This window comes from Cyprinus carpio, chromosome A12, assembly GCF_018340385.1.
Source record: "Cyprinus carpio isolate SPL01 chromosome A12, ASM1834038v1, whole genome shotgun sequence".
NCBI classification, from domain to species: Eukaryota; Metazoa; Chordata; class Actinopteri; order Cypriniformes; family Cyprinidae; genus Cyprinus; species Cyprinus carpio.
This window is the reverse complement of record NC_056583.1, coordinates 8,361,135-8,378,869: the sequence shown is the minus strand read 5'-3', so window position 1 is coordinate 8,378,869 and position 17,735 is coordinate 8,361,135. Positions and strand designations below refer to the sequence as shown.

Genomic DNA, 17,735 nt, shown 5'->3' with positions numbered 1-17,735 from the left:
AGTGCATGCAACATTTCATGGCATAGCTTTAGCATTTAAGACTTTCTGCTCTGATTTTGGGAATCACAAACTGACCACCATAAAAAAAGCTGATAGATTTGTCATCAAACCTGTGGGGTTTCCGGGATTGATAATGCACAGTGCTCGAGGGCTACAGTGCTTCTTTGCTTCCTGCAGGGCGCGTCGTAACTCACTGATGTCCAAACTCCAGCAGTTGTCTTCATCCAGATAATAACTGATTTGTACAGCACCCAACTCAGCCAGAGTAGCGGAGTACAGTGGATACTGGGGGATGGAAATCATCACTCCCGTACGAGACATTCCTTCTCCTGACACCAGCAATTTAAGCATAGTCTGACACATACACAAAGACAGATCTTTAAAAGTAATTCTGATATTTCATTCTCTAACACAATGACATTTAGTGAAAAAAAATTAAACATAAAGTGTCTATAGTATTCAGAAGTTCATGAATAAAACTTTGCGTAGATGTTTAAAAAAAAAAAAAAGCTTTTCCACACACACATACACACAAGTTTTCATGAAGCCATTTATACACCAGAATCAATACAAAGTTCATTTTATAAATGACTGTTAGCAGAAGTGTGAACACATATCATTTATTCTGCACCCAATATCCTTCACGAAATGACCATACATACTGTATAGAGCTGTTTTAAATGCCATGACCTCATATTATTCCCATATGTATGTCATGATCACCCACTGGAGTGCCCATGAGCTCCACCAGAGGGCACTCCATCCATGACTTTTATCATTCACCCAGGACTCCATTTCCCACAATCCTTTGCCCGGACTCATCACTCTCATTACCAGTTCACAGCTGCCACATATTAGCAGAGTAGCACACACACACACACTCTTTTCACTGGTGATTGAATATTGTTTAGCTCTTTTGTGTTTTTCTTAATTAACTAGTTAATTATAGACCGATCTCGAATCTCCCTTTTCTGTCCAAGATACTAGAAAAGGTATTATCCTCACAATTATATTACTTCTTAGAGAAAAATGGCATCTGTGAGGATTTCCAGTCAGGATTTAGAGCGTATCATAGTACTGAGACTGCTCTCCTTAGAGTTACAAATGACCTGCTCTTATCATCTGTCCGTGGTTGTATCTCTCTATTAGTGCTACTGGATCTTAATGCTGTGTTCGACACTATTGACCACACCATTTTTTTGCATAGCCTAGAACACTTTGTTGGCATTAATGGAAGTGCATTAGCATGGTTTAAATCGTACTTATATGACCGCCATCAATTCGTAGCAGTGAATGAAGAGGTATCATATCGATCACAAGTGCAGTATGGAGTACCTCAAGGCTAAGTACTAGGGCCGTTACTCTTCTCACTTTCCATGTTACCCTTGGGAAATATCATCAGGAAACACAGTGTTAGCTTTCACTGTTATGCTGATGATACTCAGCTCTATATTTCTTCGCGGCCCGGAGAAACATACCAATTTGAAAAACTAACGGAATGCATAGTCGATATAAAAAACTGGATGACGAGTAATTTCTTACTGCTAAATTCTGAAAAAAAGGGGGTGTTAATTATAGGACCTAAAAGCCTAGAACGCTGTCTAAGACTTGATGGCTGCTCTGTCAATTCTTCGTCATCAGTTAGGAACCTAGGTGTGCTATTTGATAGCAACCTTTCTTTAGAAAGCCACATTTCTAGCATTTTTAAAACTGCATTTTTCCATCTCAAAAATATATCTAAATTATGGCCTATGCTCTCAATGTCAAATGCAGAAATGTTAATCCATGCGTTTATGACCTCAAGGTTTGATTATTGTAATGCTTTATTGGGTGGTTGTTCTGCACGCTTAGTAAACAAACTTCAGTTAGTCCAAAATGCAGCAGCTAGAGTTCTTACTAGAACCAGGATGTACAGGTGCTGGTCATATAATTAGAATATCATCACAAAGTTGATTTATTTCACTAATTCCATTCAAAAAGTGAAACTTGTATATTATATTCATTCATTACACACAGACTGATATATTTTCAATGGTTTATATTTCTTTTAATTTTGATGATTATAACTGACAGCTAAGGAAAATCCCAAATTCAGTATCTCAGAAAATTAGAATATAACTTAAGACCAATACAAAGAAAGGATTTTTAGAAATCTTGGCCAACTAAAAAGTATAAAAATTAAAAGTATGAGCATGTACAGCCCTCAACACTTAGTTGGGGCTCCTTTTGCCTGAATTACTGCAGCAATGCGGCGTGGCATGGAGTCGATCAGTCTGTGGCACTGCTCAGGTGTTATGAGAGCCCAGGTTGCTCTGATAGTGGCCTTCCAGCTCTTCTGCATTGTTGGGTCTGGCATATCGCATCTTCCTCTTCCCAATAGTTAAGGTCAGGCGAGTTTGCTGGCCAATTAAGAACAGGGATACCATGGTCCTTAAACCAGGTACTGGAAGCTTTGGCACTGTGTGCAGGTGCCAAGTCCTGTTGGAAAATGAAATCTGCATCTCCCATAAAATTGGTCAGCAGCAGGAAGCATGAAGTGCTCTAAAAACTTCCTGGTATACGGCTGTGTTGACCTTGGACCTCAGTAAACACAGTGGACCAACACCAGCGGATGACATGGCACCGCAAACCATCACTGACTGTGGAAACTTTACACTGGACCTCAAGCAGCGTGGATTGTGTGCCTCTTCTCTCTTCCTCCAGACTCTGGGACCCTGATTTCCAAAGAAAATGCTAAATTTACTTTCATCAGAGCACATAACTTTGGACTACTCAGCAGCAGTCCAATCCTTTTTGAAGCGAGATGCTTCCGACGCTGTCTGTTGTTCAAGAGTGGCTTGACACAAGGAATGTGACAGCTGAAACCCATGTCTTGCATACGTCTTTGTGTAGTGGTTTTTGAAGCACTGACTCAAGCTGCAGTCCACTCTTTGTGAATCTCCCCCACATTTTTGAATGAGTTTTGTTTCACAATCCTCTCCAGGGTGCGGTTATCCCTATTGCTTGTACACTTTTTTCTATCACATCTTTTCCTTCCCTTCGCCTCTCTGTTAATGTGCTTGGACACAGAGCTCTGTGAACAGCCAGCCTCTTTTGCAATGACCTTTTGTGTCTTGCCCTCCTTGTGCAAGGTGTCAATGGTCGTCTTTTGGACAACTGTCAATTCAGCAATCTTTCCCATGATTGTGTAGCCTACAGAACTAGACTGTGAGAACATTTAAAGGCTTTGCAGGTGTTTTGAGTTAATTAACTGATTAGAGTGTGGCACCAGGTGTCTTCAATATTGAACCTTTTCACAATATTCTAATTTTCTGAGATACTGAATTTGGGATTTTCCTTAGTTGTCAGTTATAAAACTTCAAAATTAAAAGAAATAAACATTTGAAATATATCAGTCTGTGTGTAATGAAATAAATATAAAATACAAGTTTCACTTTTTGAATGGAATTAGTGAAATAAATCAACTTTTTGATGATATTCCAATTATATGACCACAAACTATATTAACATATTAGCCCGGTTCTGTCAACACTGCACTGGCTCCCTATCAAACATCGTATAGATTTTAAAATCTTGCTTATTACTTATAAAGCCCTGAATGGTTTCGCACCTCAGTATTTGAACGAGCTCTTGTTACATTATAGTCCTCCACGTCCACTCTGTTCTCAAAACTCAATTTGATAATACCTAGAATATCAAAGTCAACTGCAGGCGGCAGATCCTTTTCCTATTTAGCGCCCAAACTCTGGAATAACCTACCTAACATTGTTCGGGAGAGCAGACACACTCTTGCAGTTTAAATCTAGATTAAAGACCCATCTCTTTAACCGGACCTTACACATAGCACACTAATACGCTTCTAATATCCAAATCCGTTAAAAGGATTTTTAGGCTGCATTAATTAGTTAAACCGGAACCGGGAACACTTCCCATAACACCCGATATACTTGCTACATCATTAGAATAATGGCATCTACGCTAATATTAGTCTGTTTCTCTCTTATTCCTAAGGGTCACCATAGCCACCAGATCCAGTCTGTATCCAAGTCAGAGGGTCAGTGCAGTCACCCGGATCCAGTACGTATCCAGCCCAGATGGTGGATACAGCGGAGACCAGGACAACTAGAGCCCCAGAGACAGATCCCCTGTAAAGACCTTGTCTCAGATGACCACCGGGACAAGACCACAGGAAACAGATGATTCTTCTGCAAAATCTGACTTTGCTGAAGCCTGGAAATAAACTGCTGGTTTCGTCTGGTCAGAGGAGAACTGGCCCCCCGACTAAGCCTGGTTTCTCCCAAGGTTTTTTCTTTATTCTGTCACCGATGGAGTTTTGGTTCCTTGCCGCTGTCGCCTCTGGCTTGCTTAGTTGGGGACACTTCATTACAGCAATATCGTTGACTTGATTGCAAATTATTGCACAGATACTATTTAAACTGAACTGAGCTGCATGATGACATCACTGAATTCAAATGATGAAACTGCCTTTAACTGTCATTTTGCATTACTGACACAATGTTTTCCTAATTAATGTTGTTCAGTTGCTTTGACTCAATCTTTTTTGTTTAAAGCGCTATATAAATAAAGGTGACTTGACTTGACTTAGTTTCCATTTTTCTAGTTACCCTGTTTCCTCACCTATGTGTTTTGATCCCTGGACTGTCTCCTTGTTTATTATTGCTTGCTGCCTGCCCTGATCTTCGTCTGGCATGTGGATTACATTTTTGTCTTTGCCCTGGATTTGTTTGTTTGCTGGTGCTTGACCCTTCTTGTTCTCACTACACTCTTTGGAATAAAGATTGCACGTGGATCCCCACTTTGTTGTCACACCTCCCTTCATTGCAGAATCACTAGTCATACCTGGATCCAGCAGCTTTTGAGCATTCCAGGTTATCATGGACCCAGTGGACCAGCTACTTCACCTTCGTCAAAAGGACATGTCTACTGAGGAGTAAGTTACTCTGTTTTGTAAAATTTTCGTACCATGTGCCGATTTAGGAGGAGGTTTTGTTTAAAGGGGGGTACGATGCTGTTTTGTGCATTCAGAGATGTTTACACTGTTAAAGAGTTGGATTCTCATGCTAAACATGGACAAAATTGTATTTTGTATTTTAAAAGAGTATTTCTGTGCTAATAATCTTACACACGTTCTCACAAAATTCACAGAGATTTTTTCTACCATCGCTTCTCATGAATTACACAAAGGTGGAACATCCTTAAACTCCCAATATCTTCATTTCTTCTGGAAGAGCGCGACCGCGCACACATCGACCAGAGTGAGAGCAATAGCGCGCCCTGAACGCACTTCATTCAGCAGCGCTGCACGGAACTGGTTTGGGAAGAATGTCTGTAAAGAAGTGTGTTTTTGGTTGTAAGAGAAAAATAACGTTGTTTAGCTACCTAAAGAACTCAACGTTATGTAAACAGTAAGTGCAGTTTGTTTTTCTGGAGCAGCAATGCAGATTCACAAGCATGTTTGTTGAAGAACGTTTTATAAACAAGGCCCAGTTCTACGCTGGATTAGCACATCGTTTGATACTGAAGGATGGAGCAGTCCCAGCTATAAAATATCCCAGTCATGATTCAGAACTGCAAACGGTGAGTGAAACTGCATCAAATGTCTACGTTTTGTTGGCAGTCAGAGCTCAAGTGCTCGTCAATCTTTAGCTCCGCCCACAGCGCGCCTCCAGAGAGAATCGTAAAGCTGTATCTTTCTTTTATAAATATGATAAAACTAAAGACTTTTTGGAGATATTGAGGATCCAGTACTACTCTATAGGTACTCAAGATTGGATGAAACTGTGTGTGTTATGTCCCTGTGACAAGTCAGCTGCCTCCCCCCAATTATCATCGGCGCCCCGTCCCAAATTGCCGCCCTTCACCAGGCTCCCGACAGGAGTGGGTGTGTGAGAGAAGAGGGGCGCTGGACGAGCCAGGGCTGGCGGCGTGTGATGGGGCACACCTGATGTAAATGGAGCCTCATCACCGCCGCTGTTTAAAAAACCCAACGCGCCTCTCCTCGGGAGACCGGTCTCTTCCCCGTGCATGCACGCTGGTGTCCTCGTGGGTCCAGGAAGGGTGCGTTGAGGGACTCCTGCGCTGCCAGAGACGTGAGCTGCCGGACCCACAGTCCGGACGAGAACCGCACCCGTTACACGGCCGTCGGGCCAGGATGCCAGGCCATTTATCCCCTTCAATCGCCGCGGCCAGTGAGAAGGATGCAGCTGCTGGAAGAAGCCACCGCCCCTCGCGACCCGGACTGAAGAGGGGAGCGCGTGCGGCCGCCGTTTATTTTGGACACACCTCCCCTTTTGGACACTTATTTCCCCGTTTTTGGTTTATTTTCTGTTAATAAAAGCCTCTCCGAGGCCTGAAGCCACCCCCACTGTGTCTGTCATTTGCTCCTCCCGCCACAGTCCCCTTTAAGGACTTGTTCTGTTTTGAACTCACTGAGCCAACAAAGTCATTGTAACCCAGAGGGGAATATAATGGTAGCTTGAGAGATTTCATGGACTATGCTCTGTTATTATGTGGCTCTCCTTTCATTGTGGGAGAAGCAGAACCTTTTCACAAGAAACTTTTAGTAAAATGGCTGCCAACCCAGAGACTTTCTACAATATGGATGCAGTTCCAGAGTCTGGTCCCATCCCATCATGGCTGCCATTTCAGAGTCTCGTCCTGTCATGGCCACCATTCCAGAGCCAGAGCCTCTTTCAGTCACATCTTCGCTCCCAAACCATGCAGACGCTTCCAAGTGTCACACAGTTTCAACGCTCTCAAGCGACACTGCTTCAATGCTTTCAAGTGACACTGCTTCAACGCTCTCAAGCCTGACTGCCGCTACTCACTCCAGTTCCCCTGGCACAGCACCTTCAGTCTCTGTGATAGACAATGTATTCTTTATCCTACCAGTTATGGCTAAGGCCATTCTGTGTGTTTGGGCCACACACCACCGTAGTTTTCTCAGAGGTTGCAGCTCCCACTCTAACCCCCGAATCTTTTTCCGAGTCCACTCTATTCCAGAGTCCGCTCCAGTCCTTGAGTCTGCTCCAGTTCCCTCGTCACGGCCAGGAGTGCCATTTCCTGTTCCAGTGACTCCTCCCGAGGTGGTGGCATCTACTGCAAAACCTCCCGAAGCGCCGGTGTCCACTCCAGCTCCTCCTGAGGTGGCAGCTTGCACTGCAGGACCTTCCGAAGCAGCCACGTTCGCTCCAGCTCCTCCCGAGGTGGCGGCTTCTGCTGCAGAACCTCCAGAGACAGCAATGTTTGCCTTTGAACTCTCTGCCGGTCCAGCTGCGGCCAAAAAGGCCACCTGTGAACCCTCTGATTGTCCTATCATGGCGAAGAAGACCGTCTCAGAACTCTCAGCCTGTCCTGTCATGGCTAAAGAGGCCGTCTTCAAGCTCTTTGTCTGTCCAGCCATGGACAAGGAGGCCGTTTATGAACCCTCCGTCTGTCCTGTTATGGCTAAGAAGGCCATTTCTGAACTCCCAGTCTGTCCTGTTTCAACCAAGGAAGTCTATTCTGAACTTGGTGACTGTCCTGTCCTGGCCAGGAAGGCCAGCCACAAACTCTCTGTTTGTCTTGTAATGTCCAAGGAGGTTGTTTCTGAGCTCTATGACTGTTCAGTCATGGCTATGGAGGCTGTCTGTGAACTCTCTGCTTTTCCTGTTCCGGCAAGGGAGGATGTTTATGAACTCTCTGCCTGTCATGTTACAGTCAAGGAGACGGTTTATGAACTCTCAGTCTGTCCTGTCATGATCAAGGAGGTCATCTTTGAACTCTCTGCCTGTCCTGTCATGGTCAACGAGACCGTCTATGAACTCTCAGTCTGTCCTGCCATGACCAGGGAGGTCATCTTTGAACTCTCTGCCTGTCCTGTCATGGTCAAAATGGTGGTCTTCTGCTCTGATCTCGTGCTCTTCAGCTCCGCCTTCTCCTTCTTGGTGGTCTTCAAAGCTGTCAGCTCCGTCTACTCCACTGTGGTGGTCTTCATCTCTGCTCTGGTGGTTCCCTGATCTGCCTGCTCTGTCCTGATGCTCTTCGGCTCTGTCCTGGCACACTACTCTGCCGTTTCCACCCTGGCACCCTGCTCTGCCGTCTCTGCCCTGGCACCCTGTTCTGCCTACTCCAACTTGGCTCAATGCTCAACCTAGGTTTCCTGTTCCGCCGGCTTTACCTCAGTCCCCTGTTCCACCCCTTCCTCATGGACCTGGCTCTCCATCACTCCCCCTGTTCTGCCTCCGCTCCACCTCCCTCCTGGACTCTGGTCTGTTAAGGAGCATCTGGTAGCCGCTCCTTGGGGGGTGTTCTGTCACGATCACCCACTGGAGTGCTCCACCAGAGGGTACTCCATCCCTGACTTTTATCATTCACCCAGGACTAGTGTGCTTTTGTCAACGAAAATTATGACTAAATATCGTCGTCAACAAACCTTTATCATGTGACGAAAACGAGACGAGATGCAACGAAAATGTTGGTCATATGACAATGACTATAATTAAATGTATAATGCAATATTGCCCAACTCAATCCGAGCAGCTGAGTCCTTAGCCATCTTCAAGAATCGGCTTAAAACACATCTCTTCCATCTTTATTTGACCCTCTAACTTTTGCACTCACTATTCTAATTCTATTTAAAAAAAAAAATCTAACTACTTTTCTAATCTTTTTGTATTCTATTTATTTTCTTTTCATTTATTATACAATTATAAAAAAGATCTCTAACACTAGCTTGCTCTATTCTTTTTTCTATTCTATCAGTTTTCTTTTTATTTATTATATTATTTAAAAGCCCTTGCTACGTATACTGTGTTTAGACTAACTGAGACTTGTTATAGCACTTATATATCATTGCTCTTTTGTACATTTTAAATACTTCCAATTTAAAAAATAGTCAGTGTTGGGGGGTAACGGAATACATGTACCGGCGTTACGTATTCAGAATACAAATTATGAGTAACTGTATTCCGTTACAGTTACAGTTTAAATAGTTGGTATTTAGAATAGAGTTACATTGTTGAAATCAATGGATTACATGAGGATACTTCTCTGTTTCACAATCTCTAAATAACGTTTAAATAATTTTTTTTTTTTTAAATAAATTAAGGCAAGGTCATGCATTTCCCAGAAGCCCCAATATAAAAACGAAAAAATGCGCGGTTTGCGTGATCAGTCACATCAGAGTCGGCGTCAGAGCAGATCTACTGGAGGGGCATTGGATCATCGGCGGGGGGGCACTGTCGTTTGATAAATATTTTTTTTGCGACGCATTGGCAACATCATAGTAGCATGGAAATCCAGACCTAAATCTGAAAGATCTATATAGAATGACAATGAAAGATTTAAGGTCCCGTTCACACAAAGAACGATGACTATAAAGATAACGATATTAGCGTCCACACCAGCGAACGATATCTTCTGTTTATTCTAAGCGCACGCTCGTCTGGCGCTTTAAATTCTCGAGCGCGTTACAACAGGATGGATTCTGATTGGCTGTCAATTTTTTTTTATCGTTCATCAGCTGGAAAAAATCGTTTTGAAAGCGATACCAACGATATCTTTTTCTTTGTCTTTATCGTTATAGTTATGGTGTGGGACGCTGCTGTTCTTTAATACTGAAAACGATTTTTAGAACTATATCTTTATCGTTATCTTTATAGTTATCGTCCTTGGTGTGAACGGGCCTTTAGACTTTGGTTTTTATCTAAAAGAGGAACAGAAGACAGCGCTGAAATTTTGCTGTTTTGCCGACCGGATACGGTTCCAATGATCTATATAGAATGACATTCTACCCTATAATGTTAGCTCCAATGATCTATCTATATAGAATGTCATTATATAATTTTTTTTAAAAAATTTTTTTTATACCTGTCTTGATTCCTAATACACAACAGATGACGATTGTTAGGTTAAACGTTCAGAATACGATTCAATATAAGGTTAGTATAGCAGTTCAGCACGTCAGCGAATGGACAGCGACTCATTCTCGCGTTACATTTTTGGGAAAATGTACATTTTTGGGAAACGCGCGAGGAATTGCGGCTAACGTTTATAACCTTGCACGTAGAGAGCGCTTTTAAGAGCTAAGATAGGCTAGGCTACATCGAGGGAAACCCGGCCCAGAACAGATAGCCTGAACAACAGAACAGGACAGAAAATAATAATATAAATATAATATAGGCTAAATAAAAAACATAAAATTGGCCTACAATGAATAGCTATATATTTTTTTTATACTTAAATAATTTACAAATTACGACGACAAAAATAAAACACTGAATCAGTTTGAAGCTTTGAATAACCGGCAAAAAAATGTCCCCATCAGACAAAGTGTTTTCGTATAGATGTTTCTGAAAACTTAAGGCTTTTTTTCTTAATAAAACGAGTTGGACATCATCACACAAATGTCTGCGTATGGACCAACAGAAGACTAAAATTCGCCTGCAGAGAATAAGGATGTCACAACAATAATGAGCCACTCACACAGGGTATAAGGTTTAACTGATTTTGTAGTTTTTGATTTGCGTAGAATGCAAATTCTGTAGAACTTGAGAAATAGATAAAAGAAAAGAAAATACAGGAAATGGAAAAAAATAAAATACAGAAAATACAAAGTGTGCTTCAACAAATAAAATAATTTCTTTAAACACCGTTTTTTCTTAGGGTTTCAAGGACTTTAAATACTCTAAAGGACTCATTTTCTAAACAAAATAAATAAAGGACAAAAATAAATGTATTTTCTGCTATTACTTTTATGCTAATACTTGGTTTTAACCTGGGTTACACACCTCCCAACAGTTTATGCACGCACCAAGCAGAAATGACATAAGGCCGTATATCTTTACAGACAGCCAAGTATAAAACACAAATGCAGTTAGAACCCACAAACATTCATCAACAATTCACCTGTGTGTTTTTTTTTTTATAATTAGCTGCTAACAACTGTCTATAATATAGACGGACAAACAACTGTTCTTCAACTTGAAATGGATTTTGCGCGCGCGCGCTGCAAATCAAATGTAACAAGTTTACTCGGCGACCAATAAGCATTCACCATGACGAAGCCTAGTAACGTGCCATGAGCAACCCAAAATTATGCATTTTCCCCATTCTTTTTATTTTTTATTTACTTTAAGTTACAGTTTGAACATTTTAATATTAAAATAATAACTAAAAGGGATTTTTTTTTTTGGGCCACGCCATGGCCTGTAGGAGGGGCATCAATGACCGCTAGGGGGGGCACGGCCCTCGAATGCCCCACCACAGCGCCGGCACTGAGTCACATGGAGTCGGAAGAGGAGCAGCGGGAGCTCAGCTACAGGTAGAGATGGAGCCGAAACAACAGAGCCAGGGCAAGAATGCGTTTATATCTTGGAAATTTAAACAGCATTTCACACTAAAAAAAGAGGGAGAACGAAATATATCTATGCAATGCAACCTCTGCTTGCCAGCAACCAACCTCCTTTCAGCGTCCAAAGACTCCACTTCCAACCTGAAGAAGCATCTTAAAGTAAGTAATTTTTTTTCTTTAAATTAGCCAGGTTAGTCGTCTGCTGTAGTTTTACTGGTCACCTTGCTATTTTATAGTTGTATCAGGTAGCTACCAGGTCTGTAACGATATGCAATGTGATATGAAACCGAAATCACGATGACACTCTTAGCGACGAACTGCGTGTCCATTACAGATATGCGCAAAACTTTTGCGATTTTTTTTTTTCTAAATGTCGACAAAAAACTATTTTGAAATGACGGTGTTTCCATTAACCGATGCTATGCGACTAAAACTTCATTTTTTTCCTCTCGCGATAAGTAAAATCATTCCAAAACCATGCCAACGGACGTTGGTAGGTTTATGTACTATATCCCAGCCACTGCGCTGGCCATTATTATTAATTGATGGAAATGTACGTGTGTTTTCCAAGCATTAATGGTAAGGAACGACCCTTATTATACTTGTGAGTGGCACATATGAGGTGTTTCAGCACTAAAAGACTGCTTTAAAACTTTCACAGAGATATCAAACAGAAAGCACAAAGGCTTTCTGTAAAGTGAATTTCGATTTGTATTAATTTTATCTTAATTTTAATCAACGTTTCATCAAAAAAATTCCTGGATTTAATAAATAAGTAAATATAGCATACTCATACCACTTGGCTAGCAACATGGGTTCAGGATAGTGCTAAGTGTTGGGAAAATTCGTAAATTCTTCTCTTTTTTTTTTTTTAACCAAGCAAAACATCTTTTGCATAAACACCCTCATAGTCTTTGTTCCTCTACAGCAAATTTAAAAATGTTGCACTTTCAGGGAGACTTGGGCCTAACACATTCAGCCAGTTGGAACAGAAAAACACACCAGAATAAGCCTGTTTAGTAAGCAGGATTTGATGGCCGCATTCCTACACTTCTAAAATGCAATTCAATGTGGAAGTAATCCAAGTATTCAGAATACGTTACTCAGATTGAGTAACGTAACGGAATACGTTACAAATTACATTTTTGGGCATGTATTCTGTATTCAGTAACTGAATACATTTTGAAAGTAACCTTCCCAACACTGCTCATTTGTAAGTCGCTTTGGATAAAAGCGTCTGCTAAATGACTAAATGTAAATGTAGATGTAAATATTGTTGACGAATAAAAACGAGACTAAATGTGGTTTACAAAATAAAAACTATGCTAAAATGTCTCTTCATTTTCATTGACCAAAACGAGAAGAAACGAAATTAGTTTGAGTTTTCGTCTCGTTTAGTCACGTTATTATGATTATTATTTTGCGGTATTTCTTTTTCCTGTGTCTCACTTCTGGGGCTCCATCAGGTCGCACTGCACAGATGCAACCGACGTCAGGTCCTCAAGACCCACTCGCGGCATTATTTAGAAGACGACAACAAACAAAGTTAAGCGGGATTTATACTTTCACCTGGCTCCGCTTCGCAAGCCTCGGCTGACTGCGAGCGCACCTTCCCAAATGGAAGAGGCTTTTATACTTGCCGCGTTCGCCGCTGCACTATTCTTTGAAATGTGGAGCGACTGTCTTCTAAAACCGTCGGGAATCACCGGTGAGAAGAAGTAATTTGCCAGTATGGCCAGTACAAGTCTTGTGATGAATGAGTTGATGAAGTAATAATTTCTTTATGTACAAACTTAAAACAATCTTAAACTATTGGCTTTATTTCACATCAAACTTTAAGCAAATACTGTATAATTAATATCTTAATGAATTCTAATTCTATTTTATACAATAAAAATAATACATACTTCAAATAAGAAGCCTTGGACAAACTATGCAAACATTTTTTTTTTCAAAAATAAAAAAAAACGTTTTCCGCCAACAAGCACCTGATGGAGCTTGACCTTCACATTAGACTATAAGAATAGCACTCACACACTCTCTTTTCACTGGTGATTGATTATGTATTTAGCTCTTCCGTGTTTTTCTTAGTTTCTGTGTTTCTAGTTTCCCTGTTTCCTCACCTACGTGTTTTGATCCCTGGACTGTCTCCTTGTTTACCACAACTGAGGTGCCCTTGAGCAAGGCACCGAACCCCCAACTGCTCCCCGGGCGCCGCAGCATAAATAGCTGCCCACTGCTCCAGGTGTGTGTTCACGGTGTGTGTGTGTTCACTGCTGTGTGTGTGCACTTTGGATGGGTTAAATGCAGAGCATGAATTCTGAGTATGGGTCACCATACTTGGCTGTATGTCACATCACTTTCACTTTCACTTTCACTTTATTATTGTTTACTGTCTGCCCTGACCTTCGCCTGACTTGTGGATTTATCTTTTGTCTTTGCCCTGGATGTGTTTGTTTGCTGGTGTTTGACCCTGCCTGCTCTGTGGAATAAAGACTGCATGTGAATCCCCACTTTGTCACGCCTCCCTTCATTACGATACATTGCCATGCAAACATATAAACAGTATTCGCAATCTGTGCTTCTATGGTTTTGCTCCTATGCCCATGCTGTATTTTTACTGTCCATTTTAGGCATCAAAAAGTGTATACTCCATTTCCCACAGACACATAACGTAAAATAAAAATAAACTTGACAGAAAAATGCACACACCTGACATGACCTTGTGTACACTTTTTTTTAGTAGTTTGAGTAATGTTGCGACACCAGTCGGCAAGTAAATAACTGAAAATACTGACTTAGAGAGCTCTTCACATAAAATGTACAATAAAATCCGAGTGAATTTTGAGGTGTGAGTCTGAGGAGTGAATTTTGAAGGAATATGGTGTTCTGGTTCAAACCGAATACATTTCTTAAGGGGATGAAGGCAAAAAATACTAGGTTACACAAGTAAATGTAGCTGCATGTTCTGTGTCTGTCGTTGTGCAGTATCAACTTTTATCCATGCATGCATCCAATGGGAAAGCTGTTGTTTCTATCATATATTTCAAGTTGGTTAGAGTCTTAGAGATGCACCTAAATTTTAGTCAAAAATCTGAACTGAAATGGTTACTTAAATTCAATAACAGAAACAATGACATGGATAAAGGTACATTATCCAGAAATAATCTGATTTAATATAAATGCTGTAGATGGTAATAATATCCATCTGGAGAACTTGCATTTACAGTTGATGAGTGATGAATAATATCATATCATAACCCCCAAAACATGCAACAGATTCACAAATGCAGACAGGAATCCAGAAATACCCACAACAGACCCACACATGCACACATCAATCCACAAATAACTGCAATAAATACACAAAAAGATACAAATACACATTGTTTTGCTCACAATACAATGTACAAAAATCATGCAGTATGTGTTATTTATTGCACAAAACATGGTGAGGTGTTTGTACTGGTATTCTTCCTCAAGAATGTCTGTTTAGGAGTCTTGACACACAGAGGTTTTGAAATACGCTGGGGCTAGGGGTGGGCGATATGAACAAAAAAAAATTGTTTCAGAGTTACTGCACTTTCACTTTGTTTGAAATGCTCAAATTGAGTTACAGCATCCTGCCTTTTTTAACTATGTGTCAAAATGAAGTTTTAATTACGCTGTAGACAAATGAATTAGATTGAGATCTACCAAACAGCTCCATATAACAAAGCACTTTAAAGACTAGATACATTTGCAGAAATATGTAATCGTGAATAACCTTTAAAGATTTAATTTTTAATTTTTTGTAATGCAGATTATTCACCAGGCTGTCACTTCTATGGAACGCGTGTGGACTAAAATGCCGTAGCTAGCACGATCAATCATAAAATCAGTAGCCTACTAACATTTCGCAATTAAATCCATATCCTACCTTTTCTTGTAACCCGATAAAATCAATTCATGGCAATGAATGTCATTGGAGATGTTGAATCCACAAGCATTCTGAGCATTATTCCTACTTACTGGCATAATACACAAGTCGTTCTTTTAGGTTAGGTTATTTCATACAAGTCAATATAAAAGCAATTATGCTATGTCTAGCATTATTTTACTTTACTGGGCATAGCAAATAAATTGGTATCCACGGTATCCACTCACATGTTTAAGTACTAGTCTGCTTGTTACAGTCAAAAAATAATATAAAATAAATAATAATACAGTTGCATGCAATAGCCTATATGAGACATGATCACTAGATTTTATACAGGTGTTATTATAATGATTTTGTAAATTGTGATCAGCAACCAAATATTTATAATTTGGAAGTTACTTCCTTTTGCCTTGGTGTGACTTCTCATGTTTTGCAGACAATGCAAAGGCAGAGTACATTAACTTCAAAATAGGGGTAAAAATAGAGTTTGAGCTCACAATTTTTTAATGTAGATCATTTTCATTACTAAAATATATAATTGTTAAATTTCCATAAACCTAAATATAAATAAACAATAAAGTAAAGTAAAAAACTTTAAAGTCATTTTTCTTAGTTTCACACTCTAGCGGGTTAAAGGGATAGTTCACCCAAAAATCAAAATTATGTCATTAATGACTCACCCTCATGTCGTTCCAAACCCGTGAGACCTCCGTTCATCTTCGGAACACATTTTAAGATATTTTAGATTTAGTCCGAGAGCTTTCTGACCCTCCATTGAGAATGTATGTACGGTATACTGTCCACGTCCAGAAAGGTAATAAAAACATCTTCAAAGTAGTCCATGTGACATCAGAGGGTCCGTTAGAATTTTTTGAAGCATCGAAAATACATTTTGGTCCAAAAATATCAAAAACTACAACTTTATTCAGCATTGACTTCTCTCCCGGGTCTGTTAGGAGCGCGTTCACAACATCCGGTTCGCGAACGAATCACTCGATGTAACCGGATCTTCTTTAACCAGTTCACCAAATCGAACTGAATCGTTTGAAACGGTTCGCGTCAACAATAAGCATTAATCCACAAATGACTTAAGCTGTTAACTTTTTTAACATGGCTGACACTCCCTCTTAGTTCAAATAAACCAATATCCCGGAGCAATTCATTTACTCAAACAGTACACTGACTGAACCGAGCCAGATAACGAACGAAACATTGACTCGTTCTGGAGTCAAGAACCGTTTCTTTCGGACGCGTCCGGTTCGAGAACCGAGGTGCTGATGATACTGCGCATGCGTGATTCAGACTGACACACAGAACTGGTTGAACATTGAACCGAACTGGTTCTTTTGGTGATTGATTCTGAACTGATTCTGTGCTAATGTTATGAGCGCGGGTAAACCGAAGGCTTGAATCAAGGGCAATCATCGCCAATGAAGTCATTACGTCGAGCGCAAAATAACTGGTGAACCGTTTTCGGCAACCGGTTTATTGAATCAAACTATCCGAAAGAAACCGGTTCGCGGAGAAGAACAGAACTTCCCATCACTACCGGTGATCCGATAGACCGATGCAACCGGTTCTTGACTCGAGAACAAGTCAATGTTTCGTTCGTTATCTGGCTCGGTTCAGTCAGTGTACTGTTTGAGTAAATGAATTACTCCGGGATATTGGTTTATTTGAACTCAGAGGGAGTGTCAGCCATGTTAAAAAAGTTAACAGCTTAAGTCATTTGTGGATTAATGCTTATTGTTGACGCGAACCGTTTCAAACGATTCAGTTCGATTTGGTGAACTGGTTCAAGAAGATCCGGTTACATCGAGTGATTCGTTCGCGAACCGGATATCACTAAACTGCAGTGTTGTGAACGCGCTCATAACAGAGAAGAGAAGTCAATGCTGAATAAAGTCGTAGTTTTTGATATTTTTGGACCAAAATGTATTTTCGATGCTTCAAAAAATTCTAACAGACCCTCTGATGTCACATGGACTACTTTGAAGATGTTTTTATTACCTTTCTGGACGTGGACAGTATACCGTACATACATTCTCAATGGAGGGACAGAAAGCTCTCGGACTAAATCTAAAATATCTTGAACTGTGTTCCGAAGATGAACGGAAGTCTCACGGGTTTGGAACGACATGAGGGTGAGTCATTAATGACATAATTTTGATTTTTGGGTGAACTATCCCTTTAAGGTCTTTTGCCTTTGTAGGGCAGAATAGTGACCAGAAGGAGAGTAGCAGTATGCAAACTGAACATCAACTACTGTTAGTGCTGACTAAGGCCCCGTTTGCACTCTTGTGTTTCTTTTTTAAAACGCATAACTTTTACTACGGTTAAGCCTACACTACTCCGGCATTTTTGACCCTCGAAAGCGGAGACTTTTGAAAATGCTGCAGACCCAGTTTTAGTTCGAAAACTCTGGGGTTGTGTTTCAGTGTAAACGGACCAAAACGGAGACTT

The 17,735-nt window shown here is 40.6% G+C and overlaps 1 protein-coding gene across 1 annotated transcript in view; it reads right to left on the bottom strand.

The window, feature by feature from the left end:
* si:ch211-217a12.1 (alanine aminotransferase 2-like) overlaps positions 1–17,735 on the bottom strand; it is a 59,069-nt gene that overhangs the window by 5,953 nt on the left and 35,381 nt on the right. The window contains exon 6 of the mRNA XM_042767388.1: positions 111–354. Within this exon, the coding sequence (XP_042623322.1) occupies positions 111–354 (244 nt within the window). The remainder of the gene's footprint in view (positions 1–110; positions 355–17,735) is intronic.